We start from the raw sequence: 27,184 nt of genomic DNA on the forward strand, positions 1-27,184 counted from the left end.
TTGCTCTGCAATGTAAACAGAAATAAAAGGAGTACATTTGCCTACTTAGGAGAATGTTTTCAATGTACCTTTTATGGTCTGATCACACAGTAAGTAGAGCTCAGACCAGCTGAAGCTGCTGAAGCTTTAGGCATTAATTATAAATTCTCCTTTTTTTAACTTTTATTTATTCACTAAATTCTAATCGGCTCAGTCCTTTCCTGGTCTAGTCCCATTCCAGCTGTCCCCAGATAAGCTTTACATTTCCTAAGAATGAGGATTCAAAACTATTTTCATACTCTGGACGATTTTTGGATGTCAGTATCTCTACAGATCTAGATTAGAAACTGATGTTTGCATTTGAATTATGACTGTCTTGTTGCTATTTGAACTCACGGAGGACAGTGCTCTTTGTTAACAATAGGCATGGTGGCCAGAATCATGCCATAGGATAGGAAACTGATGCTGATATTTAGCAAACATTTGAGTACCCTGATCCCGTCATTCTATGTACCAAAGATAACATCCTATTTGTTCTTTAAAACTTTCATGGCTTGAGATTTTCAATGTTTCAGAGAGGCATTTCTAGGAACACTAGCCATACTTAAGCCTACTGAATAGGGGAAAAGAGTATTTAAAGGATTGGGTCTCCCTGGATAGAGAGGAATAATGTGTACCATGCTCAAACATATCCAAAACATGTTCTTACCTCCTATCTTTCCTGATTCAGATAAAAACATTAGGATTCTCCAGGGGCCAAAGCTAGAAACCTCAGAATCATCCTTGATTCCTCCAACTCTTTCTCTTCTACCCCAATTTGGTTAATCAGCTAAGGCCTATCAAACGTAACTATGCATTGCTTCTTTCTTTGCAGTTCTGCTGCCACTGCTCTTTAATAGGGCCCCAGAGTCTCTTTCTTGAGCTATTGTAATAGCTGACCAACTGGTATCCTGTACTAGTCTCTTTAATGGGTTCTGTTGCCTTTGTTCTTCTTTTAAGTGTTAGTGTTTTTGGAGTTCGGGTGTATGCCCCTTTTCTCTCTCATTCTGTACTTTCTCCCTGAAGAACATATGCCTGTGAATCCTTGACATGATGACAATCATGCAAATTTCTTCTCTAGCCAAGACTGCTGTCTTGGGCTTCAAACCTATATGTTCATTAGCCTAAAGGATATCTCCAATTGGAGGTCCCACAGGAACTACCCCTCATCTGCCCTACCTCAAATCTACTCCTCGTTTTGTGGTCCCTATCTCTGAAAATGAAACCCCCATCTGCCCAGGTTAGAGCCAGAAACCAGGATATCAGTCTTGAATTCTTTTACTCATACCTCTCGCCTTTAATTGTCTCTCAAATCTGTTCATTTTGCTCCCTACATACCGCCACTCCTTTAGTTCAGACCATCAACAATCTTACCTCTATGACTGTAATAGCCTCCTGGTCTCCCTACTTTCACACCTGTCTCTCTGCAATCCTGGCTACACACTATATCTGGAGTAACAGTTCTAAAAATGCACATGTGAACATGCCTCTCCAGCTTAAAACCCTTCAATAGCTTATTATTGCCCTCAAGATCAAGTTCAAACTCTTAACTACCCTCCAAGGTTCCTCAAGGCTCTTCTGGAGCCTTATCACCAGCCATTCTCCCTTTAGCCATGTAAGCTCCAGTTTTGGGGAATTACCTGGTCTCTATCCTTTCTCCTCTGGGTCTTTGTAAATTTTTTTCCCCCTCTTCCTGGAATATTCTTCCATCTCTTGCTCTTTGTGTGTGTGTGTGTGTGTGTGTGTGTGAGCGCTTAATTCATCTTTAGACACCAATTTGAATTTTATTTGCAGTTTTGACAATATTTTTCTGACAAAGACTCTCCTGGGACTGGATTTGGTGGCCTTTTGACTTGCTCTAAAAAACACACACTACTCATTTAGTATAGCCATTTTCCTTCTATAGTCTTACTGCCTTTTCTCTCTTTCATTTAATATGGTGTAAGTATTTTGAGGGCAGAGATTTTGTATACAACTATATCATAGGTGCCTAATAAAGCCTCAATCTACTCCATAGTTTGAATTCAGGTCACTGCTCTTCTTCCTTTTTTTTTTTTTTTTGTCTTTCTAGGGCTACACCCTTGGCATATGGAGGTTCCCAGGCTAGGAGTCAAATCGGAGCCATAACGCTACCCTATGCCACAGCCACAGCAATGCCAGATCCGATCCATGTCTGTGACCTACACCACAGCTCCCAGCAATGCCAGATCCTTAACCCACTGAGCGAGGTCAGGGATTGAACCTGCCTCCTCATGGATACTAGTCAAATTTCCATGAGCCATGACAAGAACTCCAGGTCACTACTCTTCTTAGAGATCCCTGACAGTTCCTACCCACCTACTGAATAAAGACTCAAGTTCTTAACATGGTATATATACAGCTCCTTTCAGTATGCTAAAGCATGTCTTCCAATTGCATTTCTGGGAATTCGTGCCTGCCCTCCCCTCTACTTTCTGTTCATATTACTCTGAACACCTCTGAAAAGGTCATTCTGCTGCTTTCACACTTTTGCTTATACTTTCCTCACTTTCTGGAATGTATTTTCTATGCTTGTTTTCTTGGAAAACTGTTTCCAAACCACTCTTATCTCCAGTTCAGACAGATTTAATAGCTCTCTCTTCTAGGTCAATGCAGATCTTTACCCTTGCCTCTGTTACAGCATATATCTTGCTGTATTACAATTATTTATGTTTAATAATGACTCACTGGCTAGACAATGAGCTTCAGGACAGTACACATTGTACACACTCATCTTCAGAGGCCTACCACAGTGCCTGGCATCTAGTAGTAGTTGAGTAATTGCTTTAATTAGAGTAATTAAAACAACAGTTAATTCTGTTTCAACCACTCTTACTAAGACTTAGGCAGAAACAGAAAAGGGGAGAATGGTTCATTCTACAAAATGTAAACATGAAAATGTACAGGTCCATCTATCTTTGCTTAATCCTCGGAAGAATGTGGCTTTCTTTCCAACCCAACCCCTCTTTTTAAAAGTGCCACTTAGAGCGCGTCTACGAGTTCTTGTAAGTAGATAAACTCTTCTGCTTTACTCACTAATTCCAGTGTATCCTTAGAAAGAGAAATAAGAGCATGAGGAAAAAATATTAAAATGAGCTAGAAATATTTTATGAATAATGATGAACTATGAACTTTAAAAGGTGAATTCAGTGGCAGAAGTTCAGGAAGCCTTGCTTTGAATCCCAGTCCTGTGACTTTCTGACTGTGTGCAAACTGGTTATTATGCCTTGGTTTTGCCATCTGTGCAAGGGGAATGATGATAATACTTAATTTTATTCCCAGATTGTTGTGAGGATTAACAGTTTACACATATGAAATATTTAAAGCATAGGCTACAGTAAGCAGTTTTAAATGGTAACTATTAAGTTATTAAGTATTAACTATTGTTATCTTATATAGTGATTAATTAATAATCAAGAGTTATAGCATATTTCTAGATTATAAGAAAGGGCCCTTAAGACAAAATGTGAGCTCTAAGACTTTTCAATACTAATATAGCATAATCAGACAAATAAGCATGTCCTAAAGGACTTGACATTTCATGGTTGGTACAAGGTTCTAATTATGACCTTTTTATTCAATTGTTGTACCGTGGAAAATTTCTTACAATTTTATTTCTCCATTTTCACATTTATAAGTACATTGATCTATGCTACAATGATGGTATGTAAAAATTAACAAATGATTATCAAGGACTTTGAAAATACAAAATACTAAAGTGACAAATTAGCTTATAAGTACCTGATGTAATTCATTAACAATATATCATATTACATTAACTCCTGTAATGCCTTCCAACTGTGGTACTTTACTCCTAAATTCTTCCTAATTTTCTCAAAAGGTGTTTCAGAATCTATGGTGGTTCGTTTAGAAAACTGTCAGATTTAAATGTGGATGCCATAAAATTAAGAATTGATGCACAATTATAATGCTAAAGTCATTATCATCTTTATCATCTTATGATATAATAAATGAGCTTGCTGCAAATTTAAAATACTAACATTTGTATTTTAAAATCTGATCTTAAAATGTTATATATGATAAAGATTGCAGTTTAAAAGCCACAAAGATGATTCTAAAACTATTTTGTTATAGCCTGTAATTTTGATAAATGAATAGATTATGATTTAGCCATATTTTGAAAGTACAGCCGAATCTTGATTATCTTTAGTCTGTGGAGATATGGATGGCTTGGATAGTTAAAATCCTTATATTATTCCAAAACCTTACCCATTAGTCTCTCCACCCAGCAAATCTTCACCACAGTTAGCCTAGTGGGCTAATTTGCATTTCAACGACCTTTATTTCTTACTTGAACAATGAAATGGCAAAACAAATACAGGAATAAAAACCTGGCAACAAAATGGTAGAAGGAAGGGATAATCTATATATTAGATAACCAGTCTCTGAATAATCAAGAGTTGGCTGCACAGCATTAAGTTTACGTTAAGGATTAAAATAGCCTCATTCTCCCTCATATCTTTAAATAAAATCGAATAGGAGTTCCTATGCCTTAACAGTCCTAGTCAGAGTTTCTCTGAGTACCTGAAAGAACCCTGGTGGTACAGGACCTACTGGCATGCCATCTCCTGGGGGAATGTTTCCTAGCACTGGACTGGGAGCTGCTGCAGCACTCTGCAAAGAATAAAGGAGAAACAAACCTACGTCATTACAGAGAAGGCACAAAACCAAAGACAGATGATAACAGACTGTAGGAAGGGAAGCTTTTCATTCCTGGGAACAAATGATTGGTAAATTCTCCCACTCCAGAGGTCAACTAAGATATAACAGTTAATCTGGTATATGACTAAGTTATTTGGTTTAAACACATCTCTTTAAGCTTCTTAAAGTCACAAAACTTTAATAGGATGGTGTATCTGAGTGATATATAAAAGGCAAGTAATAATATGACAAAATGATAGCAGTTTAAGTAAATGCTTTATTTTAAGGCACAAGCATCTGAAATGGCAACATTAACAACAAATCGGTAAATACTTCAGTAATAAATTTGAAAACGGAGGTTGCAGGATTGGAAAAAACAACTCTTGTTTAGATTATACTTTTCTGTGCTATAAATAAGTGTAGTTAATTCTCTCTCTGTAGGTGACAACACTCACTATCCGCCTTCTGATAGACTATCATTGATAGCAAAAATAGGGTGGTGAGGATAAAAAATTAATTAGGAGATTGAATAAGAGAACGGAATTAGATTTGGAGAGATTAGCCTCATATAAACAGATTATGAAAAATCAATTTGAAAAATTCAAAGTCTACTCACTTGCAAATTATTTCATGGAATCCTACGGCTTCATGAAATAGGAATACAAAAAACTTTGGGAAAGGCTCTTTGTAATCAAGTCAAGGTTTTAGATTTAATTCTTACATAGAGCAGTAATATATACAACCATGGATTTCATCCCTCAGTGTGGTTAGAGATATTACAAATACGAAGGATAGTTAAGAAGGGACCAGAAATATGTGAGGACAGATCATCATGAATCCAAGAGTTCTGTTAGGAAAAGAACTCAAAACACATTCTGCATCTAGTGTATTTGTTGTACTTCTCTCACCTATAAATTAGTTTATTCACTCATGCATTAATATTCCATTAGAATATGTAATATCAGTAAATGTGTAGCATACATTTCCCGGTATATAAATTAGTAAAAATACTAAAACACGTTTGTTCTATAGTACTGGAATTAATTATTAATGAAGGTCAGTGATTTTAGAATTTCTGAGGAAATCTAAAGTTAAATTGGTTATCTATGAATGCCAAAATTCTAAACTTCTGATAATGCATATAAGTATAAAAGGAGAAATATTATTTCTTAGCTATTAAGATGAAACATCAATCTATTATTCTATTTTAAGCAAAAACATGCAATTTCATTCTCTGTACATTAATTGAACACCTACCATTTGTCAGATATTGTTCTATTTTACATTATGTGTCATCACTCACCTTTTTTTAAAAAACGAAAGGCAAATTGCTTTTTTCATTTTAACTAAACTTTTGTAAAATTTGAATACAATGTTAGAGTAAAACGAACCACCATTTTTCTTCTTTTAGTTTAAATATATATGGTTAGAGCCAGATCTAGGAAGAGAGATTTGATCTACATCCTCTGACAGTCAATTACTGTAATAGGGAAGGTGCTCTTGGTACGGAAAGCTAGACATAGGATGTCACTCTTCTGATTCATTACAGAATAGAAACCTGTTGTTGCAATAAAAAAGACTTACGTAAAAAAAGAGACTCAAAGCTTACCTATGCTTTCATAGAAATGTATACTGTAATGTTAAGTAGGTTTACAAAAATAAAATAGAATTCAGTGAATTGTTGTAACTTGATAGTCTAGTTCAAAGATGCTATTTCTCCCTCAATTCCAGTTACCTATCAGGTATATGAAAGGAGCTTTTGCCTACCTAAAGGGAAAAATGTTTACTTGCATTTAAAGTAAAATTCAACAAGTGAAGATGTTGGCTAATCACTTATTTACTTTTTTCTTTTTTGGGGGGACTACATTGTTTAAAGGTATATAAAATGCTAGTTTTTTTCTTCAAAGTTCTTCATTGCATATATTTTCTAAGGGTTTGTTTTTTTAATCTATTTTAAAGTGAAACAAAATTAATGATAACAGATGAAGGTTTAAGCAAATTAAATCCTTGAAATATCTTCTGAATTTTCATTTTATGACTTCAAAATTATTTAATAAATTCAATTAAAATATATATTCTGAAGGACATTTTACAAGCCTTACAACAGAACAGTTAACACAATAGAAAAAAAAATGTCCTTAACCTTTTTAAGTTAATATTCTAATGTGGGGGTCAAGAAAGCAATCAGAGGTGAGAAAAAGAGCAGGGAACAGAGAGTTCCCAGGACAGGGGGTAGGACTCATAATTTTAAATAAAGTAATCAGAAATGAATGAATCAACCAAACTAATGGATCAAGTTATGGTGACTAACTGATTTAAATACGCCTCTTACTCTGTTGAGACTGTCTTCCCACATTTTAAAGATGTCTCATATTTTTATAGTATGCATCTACTTCCTCACAGAGGCACAAGAATTTTGTAGAAATTTTGCCATGATAGTCATACGCTGGCCTTAACTACAGCGGTATCTTGAAAATAAAGACTTTCATAGCTGCATGACTTCTAGTATAGAGCACAATGATTTAGTTTTCCAGCGTGACAGCAATTTCTAGGCTTGGCCTAAGGACACAATGTGAGGTGAACAGAATAGTAATAATTATCCAGTTTGTTTATCCAGTACAAAGCACTCGTATAGAGCATTTCAGCCCAAAGTTCACTTTGTGGGTCACGTTTTTGAGCTAAACTATTTATCCATTCTTCTGGGATTTACGGAGAAGGGATAACTGCTCCCTTTATTGCCCTGTGTGGACTCAAGCTTAGAGTACCACTTGGTACACCATGTTGATCAGTAACAAATACTAGTCTATAATAAACACTAAAGAGGTACTCTAAATGTTACTCTAAGCACTGTAAAAGAGTGTATTTCTCAAACTGTCCAGTTGGCTCACTTATATACAGTAGCAATATAGATAAAACAAGCTTTGAAACTGTAAACTTAACAAGAATCAAGTTTTGGAGATTAGAGCTTTATGTAGAAGGGAGAAGTGTAGCATATTTTTTGAATTTCATTGTTGGAATTTCTGAGACTTGTCTCCAGTTTACTTCCAACTCAAGAGACAAATTTATCTCATGACTTGAGGATCCACAGAAAGTTGCAATTGGTTCTAACTCAAAAAGTATGTCTCATTCTGGGGAGTTATGACTGAATTACATAAGGAGAGCGAATAATTTAATTATATTAAGAACTACTACAAAGGATTAGTTTCACTGGATTTGTGTGAATTCCCATTAGAATACCATGGAAAATCCTTTATATATAATATATCCACAATTATTTAGGGTTGACTTTTTTATATTCTGTCTCTCCTAAAAAAGCAAGACATATAAATAATATTGCTTTAAAATATTTCTTCTCACTAAACTGAATACATAAGACTTCAGAGCAAATGTGAAAATATTATCATTAAAAGTATTTTGTCTTTTTACTGAATTTGCATGCTTTTAATATATACTTTCAGATATATATTTTCTAACTGCTTTTAAATCATTTGTCATGCGACTCAAATTTCAAGGCCTTTTTGAAAATGAAAACTTTTATTTTAAAAATATTTTACCAAATCAATAATATAATTTTTACTTGCTTTTCATAAATACAATAAATTAAAATTGGTATTTTCAAATGAACCAAATTACAGAACGATTATTTGCTTTCCCAAGGATGAAATGAACTTTAAAGAGTCACTGCAAAATCTTTCCTCATGTTGCTATACACTTATCTTTGCTTAAGTCTGTGTGGGAAATTTCCCTCTTTTGGATGTTCTGTACTTGTATCATTCTACCCTATAAAAAGTCAATCTGTGTCCCTCCCTCTCTGTATTATTTATTTTTTCCCTTGTATATATGTCCAGCACCATTTCCCATTTTTGCCTTTCTCTTAAATGCTATTATATAAATGAACTTTCACAGTATTTATTATTCTCTAATTACTTCTTTCTGAACTTAAATGGAGAGGCATATGGTTTATATTTCTCTAAAATAAATATTTGAAATAAAAGCTAGAAGAGTACTTTTTTTTTTTTTTTTTTTTTTTAGGGCCACACCGATGGCATATGGACATTCCCAGGCAATAGGGGTTGAATGGGAGCTGCAGCACCACCGCCACAGCAACTCGGGAGCCATGCTTGTGACCTGCATTGGAGCTCATGACAACGCTAGATCCTTAACCCACTGCGCAAGGCCAGGGATATCAAACTTGCACCCTCATGGATACTAACTAGTTGGGTTCAATACCACTGAGCCACAACAGGAACTCCAAGTTCTTATTATAATCTTAGTTATTATCACTAGTGGTCTCTGGTAGAAAAAAAACTTGTGTATACTTCCATAAGCAAGTTTCAAAACAATAGATACAGAATGAAATTGTGCTTAAAAATAAAATTAGGATGCAATTGACTGCTACACACAAAGTTAGCATTTATCAAGGTTCTACATCTTAAATAACTAACAGTTTTATCATTTACACTCATAAATGATACTAGCAGTAAGGTTATTACTACCAAAATAATATTATTTTATTATTTACCAAGGATGGTAGAGAACCAGCTGTGTAACTATACACCAGGGAATCAGGATATAAAATATACATTTGGTGGGAAAAAATATTTTAAGTATGTGTAACATTGTAAAGGTAATAATAGAGGAACTAAAATAGTGACACATTTATTAGAAACTGACAGGAAGATTCAAGGGAGGGGTGGGTACGAAGAGACTGAGCAGGGAATTACTGGTTTTTAGTATTAAGACATTTGTATTGTTTTTAAGTCAAATACAGGTATTATTTTGAGAAACATTTAAAATGGTGATAAAGCAGACCCCCTTTCTGTGGGCAGTACATCCCAAGACCCCCATTAAATGCCTCCAACTGCAGATGGTACTGAACCCTACATATATTTTTCCTATACATTCATAACTATGATAAATTTTAATGTACAAATCAGGAATATTAAGAGATTAACAATAAGTTATAATAAGAGGATTATAATAATATACTGTCATGAAAGTTATGTGCATGTGGTCTCTCTCCTTAATCCTTACCTCTGCCAGAAATGTGGCAGTGGCTTCATCAACAAATACAGGCTCCCCAGTAATTTTTGTATTTTCTGGTCTAAGATTATTCTTGCATTTATGTAACCATCCCTTACTTGGCAGTTAATGGCTTTTGGTGTTACTCATTTCAGGGCGTCCCTTGCTGAAGTCTTTGTCGAGGCTCAGTGCTTTCTGGCACTACATATTGCCGTCAATCAGAACACGTTTTCTGTACATGTCTTCCACTCACAAATGTGGTACCTTTTCCACCCATTTAAGTGCTTATCATGCACTGTCATAACTTTTACAGTTTGAGGTGTGAAAGCTAGCATAGATTTCTTTTTTCTTCATCACAATTTCATGAATAGAAGATTCATTCTTATCACAGATCTTAGCAACCTCACCATACAATTGCTTTTCTTTCCTTATTAAGTCGAGAACTTTCACTTTTCACTTAAAGGAAGCCCTTGGCAGCTTCTCTTTGTCAAATCTGAATTGCCTAAATCACTACTCTTGTGCTTTGGGGTCATTATGAGTAAAATAAGGGTGACCTGAACCAACCACTGCGGTACCGTGAACAGTGGATCTGATAACCTGGACGGCTGCTAAGTGACACATAGGTGGGACAAGCTGGACAAAAGGATGACTCATGTCACAGGTGGGATGGAGCAGGACATGGTGAAACTTCATCACACTACTCAGACTAGTGTGCATTTAAAAACTTACAAATTGTTTATTTCTGGAATTCCCCATTTAATTATTTTTTGGACCTTGAATGACTGTGAGTAACTAAAACTGCAGAAATCAAAACCGTGGATAAAAGGTAGTAAGTTTCCTGTCCTCAAAGTTATAATGCAGAGCACAGTTACATATTTGGGCTAATGGTGGAAAACATGTCCTTTATTATACTAATAAATATTTCTATGCCAAGTATTTTATTATACTTTATTTTTTGCTTTTTTAGGGCAGCACCGTGGCAAATGGGGGTTCCCGGACTAAGGGTTGAATTGGAGCTACAGCTGCCAACCTACACCACAGCCACAGCAGCGTGGAATCCAACCTGCATCTGCAACCTACACCACAGCTCAGGGCAATGCTGGATTCCTGATCCACTGAGTAAGATCAGGGATTGAATAAACCCACATCCTCATGGATACTAGTTGAATTTGTTTCTGCTGTGCCACAATGGGAACTCCTGCCTAGTATTTTAGAACCAATTTTCAAAGATCAAAAATAAAAGGAGTTCCCGTCGTGGCACAGTGGTTAACGAATCCAACTAGGAACCATGAGGTTTTGGGTTCCATCCCTGGCCTTCCTTGCTCAGTGGGTTAAGGATCCAACATTGCCGTGAGCTGTGGTATAGGTTGCAGATGTGGCTTGGGTCCCACATTGCCGTGGCTGTGGTGTAGGCCGGCGGTTATAGCTCTGATTGGACCCCTAGCCTGGGAATCTCCATATGCCGTGGGAAGCAGTCCTAGAAAAGACAAAAAGACAAAAAAAAAAAAAAAAATATCAAGAATAAAAAAAGACACTTTTGCCTTTTCATATTTGATTGGTATTATTTGGTTTTTCTTTTGACAAGCATGATATCTATAAATAAATATTGAAGGTCTTCTTAAACTTAAACCATCACTTTATTTCTGAGACAAGACATGCTTGATCATGGATAATCCCTTTAATAGCCTAATGAATTTCATTAGCTAATATTTTATTTATGATCTTTATATGCATATTCTAAGTGAGACAGGTTTAGATAATACCTTGCTGGATTATATTTTCAAATTTAAGCATTAGGATTATTGTACAGTCTCAAAATGGATTGAATAGCAAACTCTTTTATAACACTCTGAAAAAATTTACCTAATAAGATGTTTATCTACTTTTTGGAAGTTAAAAAATATGAAGCAGTAAAACTGCCTGAATACAAAGGCAATTTTGGAAATAATTATGGTCATTATTCTTTTTATATTTTCTGCTTCTATTTGCTTCAATTATGTTCATTTATATTTTTCCCAGAACAATTCATTTCATTCAGAGTTTTAGTTTTATTCATAGACACACTACTTTCACATGTTTTAAAAAGGTCCTCTGTAGCAGCTGTGAGACTGCTAGTAGAACACAAGCATCTGTTATTGTCTTCTTCCACGGTAACAGAACGGTAGCCAGGCACATGGCAGCCCAGCTACACTACATTGCTTAGTCTCCCTTGTTCTCACCAAGAATTGCTCTTACTAATGAAATTTGAGCAGATGAGGTATGCATCACTTCTAGAATGCCTCTACTTACTTTTAACTGTCACCTACAGTATCAGCACCCTGAACAAAGGCAGAGCACCCACTAACTTCAGTCTCTGGATGACACTGTGGTGCATATTCTCTGCACCTGTCCAGGACTGTATTACTGAACTGCAGGCTCTAAGACAGATGATGATTTGTCTTCTTACTCCTAAACTGAATTAGTGTTCTCGTGGCTGTCTTTGCAAGCAATTGTTCTCTTAGTTCGCTTTTTTCTATTTAATTAATATGTTTTCTTCTTTAAAGAAACCTCTATTTTCCTTTGTTTTTTTTAAAAAAGATTTTACTGTTTATTTTCAAACTTCTTAAATTAGCAACTGTTTTCTTGTTTAAAACATAAAGGATATAAAACCGTAAATGTGATTCTGAATTTACCTTTGGTTGCATCTGCAAGGCTTGATGGTGGTGTTCACTATTTTTTCCCTAACTCATCCAATAAGTTTAATTTTGATTTCCCAAAGAATTATTGGATATAACTGAAAACCAAAATTGCACTGATCAGATTATTTAGAAAAAAAATAATAACACCAATACCAAACCTCAGAGATGCCAAAGATAAAAAGGTTTCATTTTCATTTTTAATTTCTAGCTTTCCAAATTGTGTCCAAGTAAGAATTTGTTGAATAATTTTTCTGGTCTAATTAATGAGCAATTTTTATAATTTCCCATGAATAATTATTTGTCTAATATATTGTCTCCAATTTTTGTCCCCTTACTCTTTCAAATATACATAGTACCCTACAACTGTTGTTTGTCCATTTCTCCTTTTCCATGTTTAATAATCATTGCGTTGAATCTATTTTGCCTAAAATTAATACTGCAAACTCAGCTTTCCTTTTGTGTTCATATCAAATCATCTCCTATCCACTTATTTTTAAACTTTATGCTATGTTTTATTTAACTGTTTCCCTTGTTAGCAAAAAAGTCCTCTAATATGCACCAACTGAGATGTCCTTTAATATTATTACTATTTTTTCTTTTTAGGGCCACACCGGAAGCATATGGAAGATTCCAGGCTAGGACTTCAAATCAGAGCTGCAGTTGCTGGCCTACACTACAGCCACAGCAATGCTGGATCTTTAACCTACTGAGCAAGGCTAGGGATCAAACCCGCATCCTCATAGACAGGAGTCAGGTTTTTAACCACCTGAGCCACAAATGGGAACACCTGCCCCTTAAACTTAGGAAAAAGAAAGAACTTTTCTTTATCATAAGCTTTAAATGTATTAAAGTTAAGACAAATACTGTTTACCTTCCTCCACAAAGAATGAAGAACTCAGTTTATTCTTTCTATTCTATAGCTCCCTCTTCTAGTTCCTAACCCTTAGTATAAACATCTGGATTTTTAGGTGTAATCTTTTTGTTTTCATCATCTTTTCTGTCAGTAATAATCTTGATTTCTATATTCAGTTTTTTTAATTTCTTTTTTTTTTTTGGTCTTTTTTTTTTTTCTTTTTATAGGGCTGTACCCATAGCATACGGAGGTTCCCAGGCTAGGGGTCGAATTGGAGCTGTAGCTTCTGGCCTATGCCACAGCCACAGCAATGCCAGATCCAAGCTGCATCTGCTACTTACATCACAACTCAGGGCAACGCCAGATCCGTAGCCCACTGAGCGAGGCCAGGGATCGAACCTGGGTCCTCGTGGATACTAGTCAGATTCGCTTCCATTGAGCCACAAGGGGAACCCCCAACATTCCCTTTTTTAATCAAAGTATAGCTGATTTACAATGTTGTATTAGTTTCAGTTGTATAGCAAAGTGGTGCATATATACATGTATATATACATATATACATGTATTTTTGTAATAACCCTTATAGGTTATTACAAAATTCTGAGTATAGTTCCCTGTGCTACAAAGTAGATCCATAGTTATCTATTTCATATACAATAGTGTATATGTTAATATAAAACTCCTAACTTTTTTTTGATGAGAGTCAAAAAAGACATATAGGTACCACTGTTGTCTGGTATTTAGTATTTGCAGAGAAGTCTCATAGCATTCTCATTTTTGTTACTTGGTATGTAATCCATTTTTCTCTTCTAAAGATTTGAAGGATGTTTGCTTGATATTTATAATTCCCAAATGTTTCAGTTTCATATCTAGATATTGATCTCTAAATTACCTGCCTAGAATGATGTGAACCTTTTCAGTGATCATGCCTGGGTTTTGCTGTTTGTTTCTTTTTTCGCCTAATGCTAGAAAGTTGGGAAAAAATCTTTTCAGTTAATAGATGTAAAGGAAAGATCTGGCAGACCTTAAAGGGTCATTCTTTGCAAATGTTACTAAGTAAATAGCCATGGTGTTATTGATAACTAGGGAAATATGCTTAGGAATCTTGCCAGGACAGGATTTTAATAGTTATTAGTGACATGGAAAACTGGTCAGTACACTTGTAGAAAGTACTTTACATGTATATATCATGTGACATAAAAAATTAATACATTTTGACTCAGTGGTCCTTCTTTTCAGACACTATCCAAATAAAAATTCTAAACTATGAGAAAAACAGTATGCGTAAAATATATTTACTGTCATATATTTATAGTAAGAAATATTTGAAATAACCCCAACTTCAGCAATAATATAATATTTCTATAAATTGTAGCATATAAAAGTGATAGAAGATGTTTCAATATTAAAAATTATAGTTACAAATGGAATTATTTGGGAAACAAAGGAATTTGTTTATGATGAAGTGCTATATAAAACATCCTAAATAGGAGTTCTTGTTGTGACTCAGTGGAAACAAACCCGACTAGTATCCATGAGGATGCGGGTTTGATCCCTGGCCTTGCTCAGTGGGTTAAGGATCCTTAGTTGTTGTGAGCTGTGGTGTAGGTTGCAGATGTGGCTCAGATTCAGAATTGCTGTGGCTGTGGTGTAGGCCGGCAACTGCAGGCAGCTCTGATTCAACCCTAATCTGGGAACTTCCATATTCCACAGATGAGGCCCTAAAATGCAAAAAAAAAAAAAAAAAGCTATAGAATTGAAGTGAGTTTGATTATAATTATGCAAGCAATAAAAAGAATCTACCAAAGACAAGCATATGGATATATAAAATTAACTGTTACAAGGATATATGGATTTTTAAAAATAAAACATTCACATACATTCTGAAGTTTATATTATTTCTATTTATAATATAAATAAAAATTATTATAGGTTAAAAAGACTCACTGCCAGTTTTGTCAGTAGGTATCAAATGTGACCAATACTAATAACATAAGACAAACCTAATCCTTAAAATTTAAGGTTAAATGAAATGCAGGTATTTCTAACTTAAAAAGAACTCCTAAAAAAAAAAAGAATTCCCATTACAATAAGATAAAATATGAAACATTTTAGTTTTCTTACCATGAAGAACCAGTCTTTCTGTTCTGGAAAGTGAGAGTCTAGAAATAATTTAAACATCCCTTTCATTATCCCTGGGTGTTTGTTTGCATTGACTTGACAAGCTCATTTTTAGCTCCACATGTCCTACTCCAGTTCACTCCACTCAGTCACCCTCCTAGAGTCTAGAGAACCAGCCTGACTACTGTGTACTTTTTAGGCTTGTTTTTAAAATATTTTATATACTGCTTTCATAAAAACTTAATTATCCAGAGAATAGTATTCAACCCTTTAGGCTTCCAAAAGAATGACAGACCCAGAAGGATCATTAAAAACAAAATGAAAAGTAGCCCCAGAGCACCTAGAAACATAAAGTATAAAAGAGTTGGTGATCTGAGTATTTCAACTAAAGGAAAGTGTGCTTTGATTTGCTGTAATTTCTACAAAATGCTAACTCTTTCTTATGAAGGCCAAGAAGCATGGGAAATATGATAGGCAACAGAAGGGAAGCAGTTATGGGTGTTAAAAAATGTTTTAAGTGCAAAAGAAATGCAAAAGGACTCTGATAAACACAGTGATGATTTCATTCCTAAAGAATTCTTTAGCAGGTGGCCTTTGATTTAGCTGTTAAATTTCAGAACAGCAGCCATGTTTCATGGTTCAGAAGTTCAGTTCCTTGAATTCAGTATTTAGCTTTAATCAGAAAAGGTAGATTATCAGAAAAGAGGCTGACATAAAGAATTTGCTTCAAGAATATTAAGTTCTAGGGGATTTCTTCTCATCTATACATGCCTCCCAAATATTAGGTACCTATACGTGCCTGGGGCTAAGATACACAGATTCATTTTGATCACACAGTATTTGAACCTAATGTGATTACTACTCAAAAGTATGGGTTATTAAGAAAACTCATAAAAATAGCATATAAAATTTTCTGCTTAAAATGAAACAAAATGGGTATATTTAAGACATTCTTAATATTCATATATTGTAATTTCAGTGCACAAGAACACTTACTGTCTTCATATGAATTTCAGAGGCTGGGTAAATTGTTATTAGAGCAGTTAGCCTGCATTAGGCCACATGGTCAAACTACAAGCCTACCTGTGAGCTTTTCCATTAAATACCCACTACCCCAGTCCACAAACTAACATTTTACTTAAACACTTAGTAAATTAACCTTAACAGTGGTTCAAAATACCACAGTTTAAAGGAAGCACAAGGAAAAGGTGTCAAATACTAATGTTGTAACTTCTTTCACGAATTCTTAACAGTCATATTTCTGGTCATTGCCCTACTTTTTTCCTTTTTGACCTCAAAAGCCTTTGTCTCTTTTCTACACTGATTTGGTATAAAAATCCTTAGGCTTCTACTTGTTTGGAGTCTAGGTATTCTAACTACTCCTACCGGTAAGAGAAATTGCACAATCATAGTCACCCCTTGGCAAGAAGTTGTTTTCCTCTGTGGAAGGGAGAATGTCCCCCCTCCCCAAAGCTATCCACGCCCTAATCCCTAGGGCCTGTATATGTGGCAGCACCTAGAAGCTGAGCACAGTCTCTGGCCAACTCCTTCAAGCACAAGGAATGAATTTTAACAACAACCTATGTAAGCGTGAAAGTGGGTTCTTCTCTGAGCCTCCTGATAAGAGCCTAGCAGGCCCAGACCTTAACTTCAGCCTTGTGAGACTTGGAGTAGAGAAAATAGCCCCATCTATCCAGTCTTCTGACCTACAGAACTGTGAGATAATGAATTTTTAAGATATTAAATTTATGGCAATTTATTAAGTCAGCAATATAAAACTAATACACCTCTCTCCCTAAATTACTGTTTTATTTTGAACACTTTTCATGGGGCATCTAGAAACAAGGGAACTCTGTGGATCCTTAGAGGTTATGGTACTTGCCCTGTTAAACAGTGCATATAAGTTTGATTAAATCGATTGTCCATCTGATGAAAAATAAACAAAAATATCTCACAGGTTTAATAAAGCTTGGTTTTGTGGTGTTTTTAGAGTCAAAATTGTTTTAGTGGCTTTGATTCATGCCTCATGTGAATCAGTTTTTCCCCTTCCACAGCTAAAAGCAGGGAAGCATAGTGACAGGGGCAAAAACAATTACCTTTTCTTCAGTTAGAACTGCCTGCACGACTCTAACTCTGCCTTTCTTATCCACAAGGGAAGAGCTTCTTAAATTATTAGCCGAAAGCTCCCCCGATTCCAACTAAGCTAGATACTAGGATGGGGGAACACAGAGACAACTGAAACCATAGTTGAGGATTCACCATCACGTCAACTTTTCTAATGGTCCCTGACCCGGTACACTGATTCAAAGAAACTAGGATCCAACCTCAGTCCCTGTACCAGAAGAAGGTTCACCTCTTACTTCCATTTGCTGGGCTTTTAGCCCCAGTACCCATCTAATTAGCATCTCAATGCCTTAGTGACAAGCAGAAAACATTCTATTGGGGTCTTTCCTCATATCAGCTCTGACAGAGTATGTTCAGTCCCTGGACTTCCATTTCCACAGCTGAGTCATCAGTACTTGCATTTGGATTGCCTTGGTACCAATGTACGTGCATTTGGATTGCCTTGATACTTTCACCTGTCTAGATCTCCAGCTGTTATTTCTTGCCATGCTCCCCTGGGGCATGGCTTTCTCCACCTGTAGGGCATTCCCATTACCCATTATCTACCATCCTAGTGATGACGATTTGCACATACCTCTGCCTATTGCCTGCTATCAGCCTCTAAGGCAGATCTACTAACGTGTTTGACTTCCTCTCAATAGTCAGCTGTATGACTTCTCTCAGTTGCTTACTCTGTCATCCTAGAATGGCCTTGTCTTAGAATCCAAGGTATGCTTGTTCTGACTGCATGACCACAGGACCTCTATTTAAGAAGTTCTTTTAAAAAATCTTTTGTCACAGAACAAATTACAGTCATAGAGGTAGAACTCTGTATCAACAGCATGAATCATTGCCATTTTTGTTTATGTATTTAATTTTTCCAGGAAGAAGATAACCATTATGATGTACTCGTCTTTTAAAAAGTCACATCCCTTATGAGTCAGTTGAAAAGTTTACGCAAAAAGGCATATCTTTTCTAAAATATATTTTTTCTTTTGTAATTTACAGCTTTTGTACAAACAAATTTAAAGCAGTAATTATGAGTTTTTTCCATTAAGAGCATCATTAACATGGATCTGAAACAATATGCATCTAATAGAACAAATTTTTAAATTTTATCTAGAATAAGTAGTTCAAATACACTTAAGCAGAAATTTTAATAGGTTTAAAAAAGAAAATGTAAATTATTTCACTACATCACAATACTTTAGGATTTCCATCTGGACATTAACTTTTAAAGCTTCAACATTTATTTAATACGTCTCACATCCTCAAAAGTTATTACAAATAAAAATAGATGAGTTCCCATTGTGGCTCTGGTTAATGAATCCCACTAGGAACCATGGAGGTTGCGGGTTCGATCCCTGGCCTTGATCAGTGGGTTAAGGATCTGACATTGCCTTGAGCTGTGGTGCAGATCCTGTGTTGCTGTGTCTATGGTGTAGGCCAGTGGCTATAGCTCTGATTGGACCCCTAGCCTGGGAACCTCCACATGCTGTGGGTGGGGCCCTAAAAAGACAAAAATGAATAAATAAAAATAGAAATTGAAAATAGCTTCAGTAGAAATATTACTGTTTTAAAAGGTGTTAGGTACAGTTTTCTCAAAAGTAGCATAACAGATGGATTTTAAAAGTCACAAAATGAACAAAATAATATAATAAATGAAAATATTTGTTTATATTGTCTCCAAGCTAGAAATAGAGGATAAGCCACTGAACCAGCTTTACAAATCTTTTTTATTAATACAGAGTATAACTCAGCTTAATTCTGTCACTGGGTTTGAAGCTATTTAATTGCTGCCACAGGCAAAACAAAACAAAACAAAACATTACTGTATGTTAGCACATATAAACACACAGATTAAGGGATACCTGCAAAGGTTGCTTTTATATCTGTGTAATGTTTTGGTGGAGAGAGAGTAAAACAAACAAACAAACAAAAAAACAGAAAAGCCTTAACAAAGATCCTAAAAATAGTACCTGTGAAAATACAGTAGACTAAAAAATAAGAAAATAGAAAATAACTGGCACTCTATTAGAACAGAGAAACAAAATTAAAGAAAATCATTCTAAAGATCTGCTTTAAATTAAAACAAGTAAATCTCATGAGACAGTGGTTAAGATACATTTGGCTAAACTTCATCCATCACTTTTTTCCAGCCTTCAACTGCAGGGCTCTATCGGTATCCCTGATGTTCACTGATATAAAATATGTAAGATATATCATTAACAGATAAGAATGGCTAAGTGCATTTTTGACATGAAGAGCCTTTTTTTTTTTTTTTTTTGTATGCCAAATCTTATATTACAAAATGGTATTGGGCTCTAGAGTATGCCAACACTCCTCAAAACATCTGTAATTCACTTTAGGGAATTATCTGCATTCAGATACTTTATCGCATAACTTTGGATATTTTCAAGATTAACATTTTTTTTTTTGTCTTTTTAAGGCCACCCTTGCAGCATATGGAGGTTCCCAGGCTAGGGGTAGAATTGGAGCCATAGCCGCCAGCCTACACCACAGCCACAGCAATGCCAATTCCGAATTGTGTCTGCGACCTACACCACAGCTCATGGCAATGCCAGATCCTTAACCCATTGAGCAAGGACAGGGATCGAACCTATGTCCTCATGGATGCTAGATTTGTTTCCAATGAGCCACGATGGGAACTCCAGATAACAAATCTTTATTCTTAAACAGTTAATTTGGTTTTTGGAAGTAGGCAAAATTCATCTGCAGTGTGTTGTAAGTAGTAGTTAATAAGGACACAAAAAGTTTGAATTAAAAAAATTTTAATATGACAGCCTTTCCACATAAACAGGCATTGTGAAAATTTGAAGTTATTAAGTGACAACATGATTGAAATGTTTCAGGTTTATTGATATATTTTTAAATCAATTTTTTACCTCATAATTTTCACTCATTTGTGCATTTTTTACCTGACATGTATTTGTATCTACCACATATCTGATATTACACCAAGTAGACCTTATTCTTGTTCTCAGGATCTTATCATCTTAGAAAGGAACACAGACAATTGCACACATACTTATTTACCACTGTGATAAATGCTAGAAGAAGAAAGGAGATGATGTACTTTAGAGGATTACAGGATGTTCCCTAGGAGTAAAATTTAAGCTGAGAGCTGATGAAAGTGTTGCTGATAAAGGGCAAAAAGAGAATTAGAAAGTGAGGCAACAGAATTAAATTATTATAAACCAAGTGAATTAAAAAAGAAAGACCCTAGAGTGGGCAGGAGAGTGATAGAGTACAAGAGATATTAAGGATGGTCACTGTGGCTCAATCACAATGATTTTAATTTTATCATAGGACCAATATGAAGTCACTGAAAAATTCTGAGAAAGAAGTACATGATCAGCAGATCTATTGTTTTAAATAGATCCCTGGAGAAAATGAAATAGAAGGGGTGAGGGAAGATTCCTAAAGTAGCGTAGTGATAGGTTGAAGTGCTTGGGCAGCAGTGGAGAAGAAATGCGGATGGATTCAAAATATGCCTCAAAGTTAAAAACTGCCAGGATTGATGAAGGTCAAACAAATTGGGGGTAGGGAAGAAGGCCAGGCCATGGAAGACCCAGATTTCTGGCGCACTGCTAGGATGCAGTGGTACAGGTAGAATATGGATGTGCATCATGTTGAGAGGGACGACTACAAGACGGGGGGGAGAAGCAACAGTTCAATTTGGATCAATTTAAGAACAACTGTGTTCTTAGTATTTCCAGAAAGGAAAGTCCATACTCCCAACTTGTTTAACAATCTTATTGACTTTGAATTTTAAATCCACTTATTTCCACTTAAGTCTTCCTTTCCCACTGTTTCTAAATTAAGAAAAAACAACTGACCACTAGCTTTGATATGCACTGATAGCAATATATACCTTCATTAGAAAATGATGAATAAGAATTTATGGCTTCTATGATTCCTGCATAAATTCTTCTGTAGCACCAACCATGTTAAATTGAGATTTTCTCTGTTTAGTCTGAAAATACTTAGCCCTAAAGGGCCAGGCCTGTTTTCTTCTTTTGTATACACAGTGCTTAGCCATGACTAGTGTGTGGTCAGTAAAAACTGGCTGAACTGAATCCATGTCATTTTGATGACATGTTTTGTTCTGGCTAAAATAAGTGTTATGTCATTTAGAGAACGGATAAATATCTCAAATCTAAACTAGCCTGTGTTATTTTATGTCAAGCAAGCATATCAAGTTCCTGGAAGACAAGCTGACAGAAGTCAGTATAGCTAATATTGGTTTTGCTATTTTCTAAATAGGCTTCGACAGTTTTAAAGGATGCTAAAATGGAATAAATTATACAATCTTCATGTTAGCATTCACTGTAGGTGATGAACATGAATCAGTAGTGCTATTACATGGGAAATGTCAACTTATTTTTAGTATCATTTCATCTGAATAATAATATAACTCCTGTAAGATGACCACATAATTAATTTTCAAGATCAAATTCTAATATATGGTTGCCAATCACATATAACGATTAAGTCAACTTTATTTTAAATACCATTTTGAAAATAGATCTATAAAATAACCATTTATTTCACTGCGAAATCACTATCGGTGATTATTCAAGCAGATAAGACTAGATGTTTTATCTAAAAATAAAATTTAAGGCAAAAAGCAGCAGTAGATAAAAAAGGGTCTTAATAATGAATGGAATGATTTATAAGCAAGTTATAATGATCCTTGATGCATCTAATAGTATATCTTTAAAACACATACAGCAAAACATATGGCAAATCCATCATCACAGTGACAGATTGAGATGTCTCTGAAACCTATATACCCAAACAAAAAATCAGATTTGACCACAATTAAGCTTGATTTAATGGACATTTATAAGACCCAGCACTACAAATATACACTTTTTCCCAAACACTCAGAATATTCATAAAAAACTGATCACAAACTAGGCCTCAAAGAGGCAAAAAATAGCCAAGAATGTATATGATATGGATTATATTCTTTGAACATAATGCAATAAACTTAGAAATGAAAAATTTAGTATTCAAAACTGTGTACTTCTAGAAACTGAAAATACATACTTCTAATATATAGAATCACAGTGGAAAATTGTTCATATTTGAACTACAAAAGCCCTGCATATCAAAACGTGTAAGGTACAGTTAAAGCAGTACTTGGAGAAAGTTCATAGCTTAAATGTGTATGTTAGGTGATAGGAAAAGCTATAGAAATATCAGATGTTTTGAATTTATCCCTCCACAGTAATAAATATAGGGAGCTTATTTTTGTTCCGTTTGGAATTTACAAACATATTTATTATGTTTCTACTTTAGATTTGGCACTTGTTGCATGTAGTTGAGTGAAGTGTAATGTAATACCGTATTCTTAAATCTACTGTAAAAAAGAAAAAAGTGATTAATAGTGCAAGGTAATGCATATAATCAAGTACAATATACAGTGGTAAAAAGAGAGCTATGGTAAAACGAACCATCTTGTATGCATTTTAACCTCTGAAATTGCACTGAAGTGGAAAATATCTCAGAAAGAAACAACTACCATTCAAGTTAGAACTTATCATAAACTGTAGTTATTACACTGCCTTGGTAAAAATATTGCAAATTCCTGATAGGTTTGTGAGAAACTTGAGTATTCCTGCCACTTATCCTGCACACTTTAACTCCCTGATACAACTTAGATACAGTGATCCCCAGAGAAGTCTGTCTTTTCTGCAACAGCCAGGAAATCAGAGCCTCACCAAAGGCATAGGTAATTCAGAACACAGCTTATTTTAAGTGCTACAGGAACTCACATTAAGGTGAAAACACTGTACAGCAGAAACTGGCACAACACTGTAAATCAATTATATTTTATTTTTTTTAAAAGCGGAAAACCACCAAACATTGGGGTTAACTTCACAGAAGATAGTCATGGTTAAGCTAATTGTTAAAAGTTAATGTGATAGAAAGGAATATGAATAAATTTTTAAAAATTCAGACCAGAATAAGAACATGGAAAAATGCACAAAGGAAGCAATGAGTTACAAAGGAACTATAGAAGACAGGAAATTATTCCCTCATTGGTCATTAGGGGAAAAAACTTGTATATATGACAAAGGACTAGTTTCTGGGAATGTTGGGAAACAAATCAAGATGTATTTGATTCAATGAGTGATAGTTATTTTACGTCTCAAGGACATGAAGCAGCTCAGTAACAAGATGATAGTGATATTTCTCCAAGAGTAAAAAGAGGAAGAGGAATGAGGAAAAAGCTGCAAGTAGAGACACCAACATTTAAAATAATCCAGGATTTCACATTGGAAAAGTGGATGGCAGAAATGGGTGATAACAGAGAAAAGAATACAAATAGAAGAGAAGGCAGGAGAGAAATAATCCAGGATTCAGACAATATATAGTACTATGGCTTAAAAAAAGACAAAAGAAGAATATGGATCTTGTGACACTGGCCAGTTACTGAAACTCTCAGTGCAAGAGAAAGTGTACCTAAATAATTGCAGCTATTTTATAGTTGTTGGAGGAATAATGAGTTAATTCGTATAAAGAATTTAGAATGATACCTGACAGGAGGTTAAGTGGTCAGTAAATACTAGGTATTGTTTCTTTCATTATTTATTTCTAGTTTCATATATAAGTAGAGGTGTTTGGGAGACCAGTGGGGAAACATACAGCTGAAACATGGATGAATGAAGAAAGTCGCATAAATATCTTTGTATTTTTCTCATCCTCCTCCCACTGCTGTTGTCAAAATCATCTTTCCCCATCTTTAAAAAAAAGACTGTTACAAAAGCCCCCTGTTTTTCTCCTATTGCTTTCTCCTCAGGTCCACATTTAAGGCTGCCAATAATGATCTTTTTACAAGCATAGATTTGCTCATATTGCTTCTTCATATGAAAACTTTAAAACAAATGAAGGCACCTCATGTCCTATAGAAGAAAGCCCAGATTACTTGACATAGTGTAATGTATAACTTCTTTTAATCATTGAGTACTTTTCACTCATTTGAGTCAATTAAGTTCTCAGTTAAAGCAGCTTTGCCTTATTAATCACGGAATTTCATATGCCTAGGTGCATGGAAAGCGTTAAAGATATATTGACTGAAGGCTACATAAATATATAGAATGGTAATTTTATGATGCTAAGCAAACATTAGCAAATAGGCTCTCAAAAAAGAATTTTGAAAGAATAAACCAGAAAGGTTTAGAAGGCAGGAGAGGAGACAATTTCTAGTGGAATAGCAAATACATTGAGTGACACAATGATCAAAAAGTTTTAGGAAAAGATTCTGACTTTCAATTCAATTAAGAAAACTATGAACTTAAATATCAAACATTGCAAATAAAAATAAGACATGATTACAGTTCTAAAGGGATAAATACAGTGTAAAGTGGGAACTAGATTCATAAAATAACAAGAAAAAGAAATTCACAGAGAGTCCTTCTGGGGACTTTAGAGAAGGCTTCTTGAAAATTATTATTCTGGAACTTAGTGTTGAAGTAAGTAAGAATTAATGAGGCAAAGAAATATAATTACAGTAAGGTTTTGATGTTAAAGCCGTATCACAAGGTTTGAGGAAGGAAGGAAGTTGCTGGGAAATACAGATAGCAGCTAAAAATTATTCTTTTAAAAATCTTACCTAAGGGAGTTCCCACCGTGGCACAGTGAGTTAAGGATCCAGTATTGCTGCAGTTGCGGTGTAGGTTGTAGCTGTAGCTCAGATTCAATCCCTAGCCTTGGAACTTTCATATGCCATAGGTGTGTCCCACCCCCCAAAAAAAATCTTAGCTAAGGAGGACAGTACAGCAATAATAAGGCATTTAAAAGGAATAAGACAGTCCAGTGCAGTTTTTATTTAAATGGGTAAGTATGCAAGAAAACAATAAATCAGGAGAGCAGGACCTCTAAGAGACAAAGGAATGAAATTCAGAGTACAACTTAGAGAGGAAAGAAGGGCCTCTTTTCTGAGACAGCAAGGAATAGTGAGACTGTCATCATCTACTAGTTAAGAAAGTAGAAATTAGTTGAGGTGAAAGCAATCATAAAGTTATTCCAGATGGTCTTGTTCTTCTCTGTCAAAAAGGATATGATTATCAATTGTTATTAAGAGGGGCTAAGACTGAAAGCATTTGGAAGAGATATTTGAAATACTTGCTATAAAAAAACAAGCTGTCAATATTAAGAGTAGTACTGCCAGGGTGTACAGGGCCAAGTTTATGTTGGTAATGTACACCTGAAAGGACAAAGTCAGATAAAATCTGTTTGGTAAAAAGAATGTGGCTTAATATAAGGGAAGAAGTGATCATACAGTCAGATCCAAATCTGAAAGATTAATAGAGAATTCTATAATGTAGTACACATTAATTTTGGCTTTAAAATGACCACCTTCAAATGACAACTTTCTTAGTTCAAAATTCTGGTGATCAGGAGTGCCTATTGTGGCTCAGTGAGTTAAGGACCCAATGTTGTCTCTTTGAGGATGTGGGTTTGATCCCTGGCTCACCTCAGTGGGTTAAGGATACAACAGTGACATAAGCTGCAGTGTAAGTCACAGATGTGACTCAGATACAGTGTTGCTGTGTTGCAGCTCTGATTTGACCCCTAGCCTGGAAACTTCCATATGCCACAGGTGTGGCCATAAAAAGAGAAAAAAAAAAAAACAAAACCTGGTAATCCATAATATATGCAGTCCACATCAGCAATAACTTTCTTTGAGATTTTTTTCCTAAGTAAAGGCATATTTCAGACATTGTAACCTCTAGATCATCACTAAAAAAATTAAAGTATACCTAACAGGGGAGATAAAATATCAAAAATTAATAGTAAAAAATCAGAAAAAGTCAATATAAAGGAAAAGAGGGACAAAAATTAGATGGGACAAATATAAAACAAGACAGCAGACAACCTCAAAATACAGATCATTACACTACATGCAAGTGGTCCAAACACTTCAATAAAAAGGCAGAGATTTCAGAACAGGTAGTAAAACAAAATCCAGTACATGCTATTCGAACAAACAAACATTTTATATATATATATATATATACACATATACATATATGTTAAAAATAAAGGCATAGAGGAGGATATACCTTCAAATATTTATCACAAGAAAGCTGGAGTACCTGTACAAATGTCAGATAAACCAGACTTCAGGACAAGGAACATCAGAGATAAAGAGAAACAGTTTTATAATAATAAGAGTCATTGGATTAAAAAGACAAAATCCTAGATGCATATCCATTGAAATTTAAACAAAGATTGTCAGAACTCAAAAGAGAAATGAACAAGTTCATAATTATAGGTAGAGATTTTAACACTGCTTTCTTAATAATTAATAGAGTGGGTACACAGAAAAATCAGTAGCGATATAAAGGACTAGAATAAATCTACAGGTCTAATAGAACTAAATGAATATAAAATACTACACTCAACAATAGAAGAATACACATTCTTTTCAATGTGTACTCTTGAAGGAGTCACCAAAATAGACTGGGCCATAAAACAAGTCTCAATAGCTTTTAAAAGAAATGTTTTCTGACAACAATTAAACTGAATCAGTAATTAAAAACAAAGTATTTTTAAAGTCTCACACATTTAGAAATTAATATTTATGTATTAATACAAGGGTAAAAGAAATTACATGAGAAATTTAAAAATATTTCATAGTAATTGATAATAAAAATTACAATATATTAAAATT

The 27,184-nt window shown here is 34.8% G+C and overlaps 1 protein-coding gene across 5 annotated transcripts in view; it reads right to left on the minus strand.

Annotated features, from left to right (window-relative positions):
* Positions 1 to 27,184, minus strand: part of SSBP2 (single stranded DNA binding protein 2) — a 303,158-nt gene that overhangs the window by 76,053 nt on the left and 199,921 nt on the right. For 3 of the 5 annotated variants that reach the window (XM_021084511.1, XM_021084507.1, XM_021084508.1), the window contains exon 5: positions 4,582 to 4,671. The exons of the other annotated variants lie outside the window; for them this stretch is intronic. In XM_021084511.1, the coding sequence (XP_020940170.1) occupies positions 4,582 to 4,671 (90 nt within the window). The remainder of the gene's footprint in view (positions 1 to 4,581; positions 4,672 to 27,184) is intronic. 5 annotated transcript variants of the gene reach the window in all.

This window comes from Sus scrofa, chromosome 2 (assembly GCF_000003025.6).
Source record: "Sus scrofa isolate TJ Tabasco breed Duroc chromosome 2, Sscrofa11.1, whole genome shotgun sequence".
NCBI classification, from domain to species: domain Eukaryota; kingdom Metazoa; phylum Chordata; class Mammalia; order Artiodactyla; family Suidae; genus Sus; species Sus scrofa.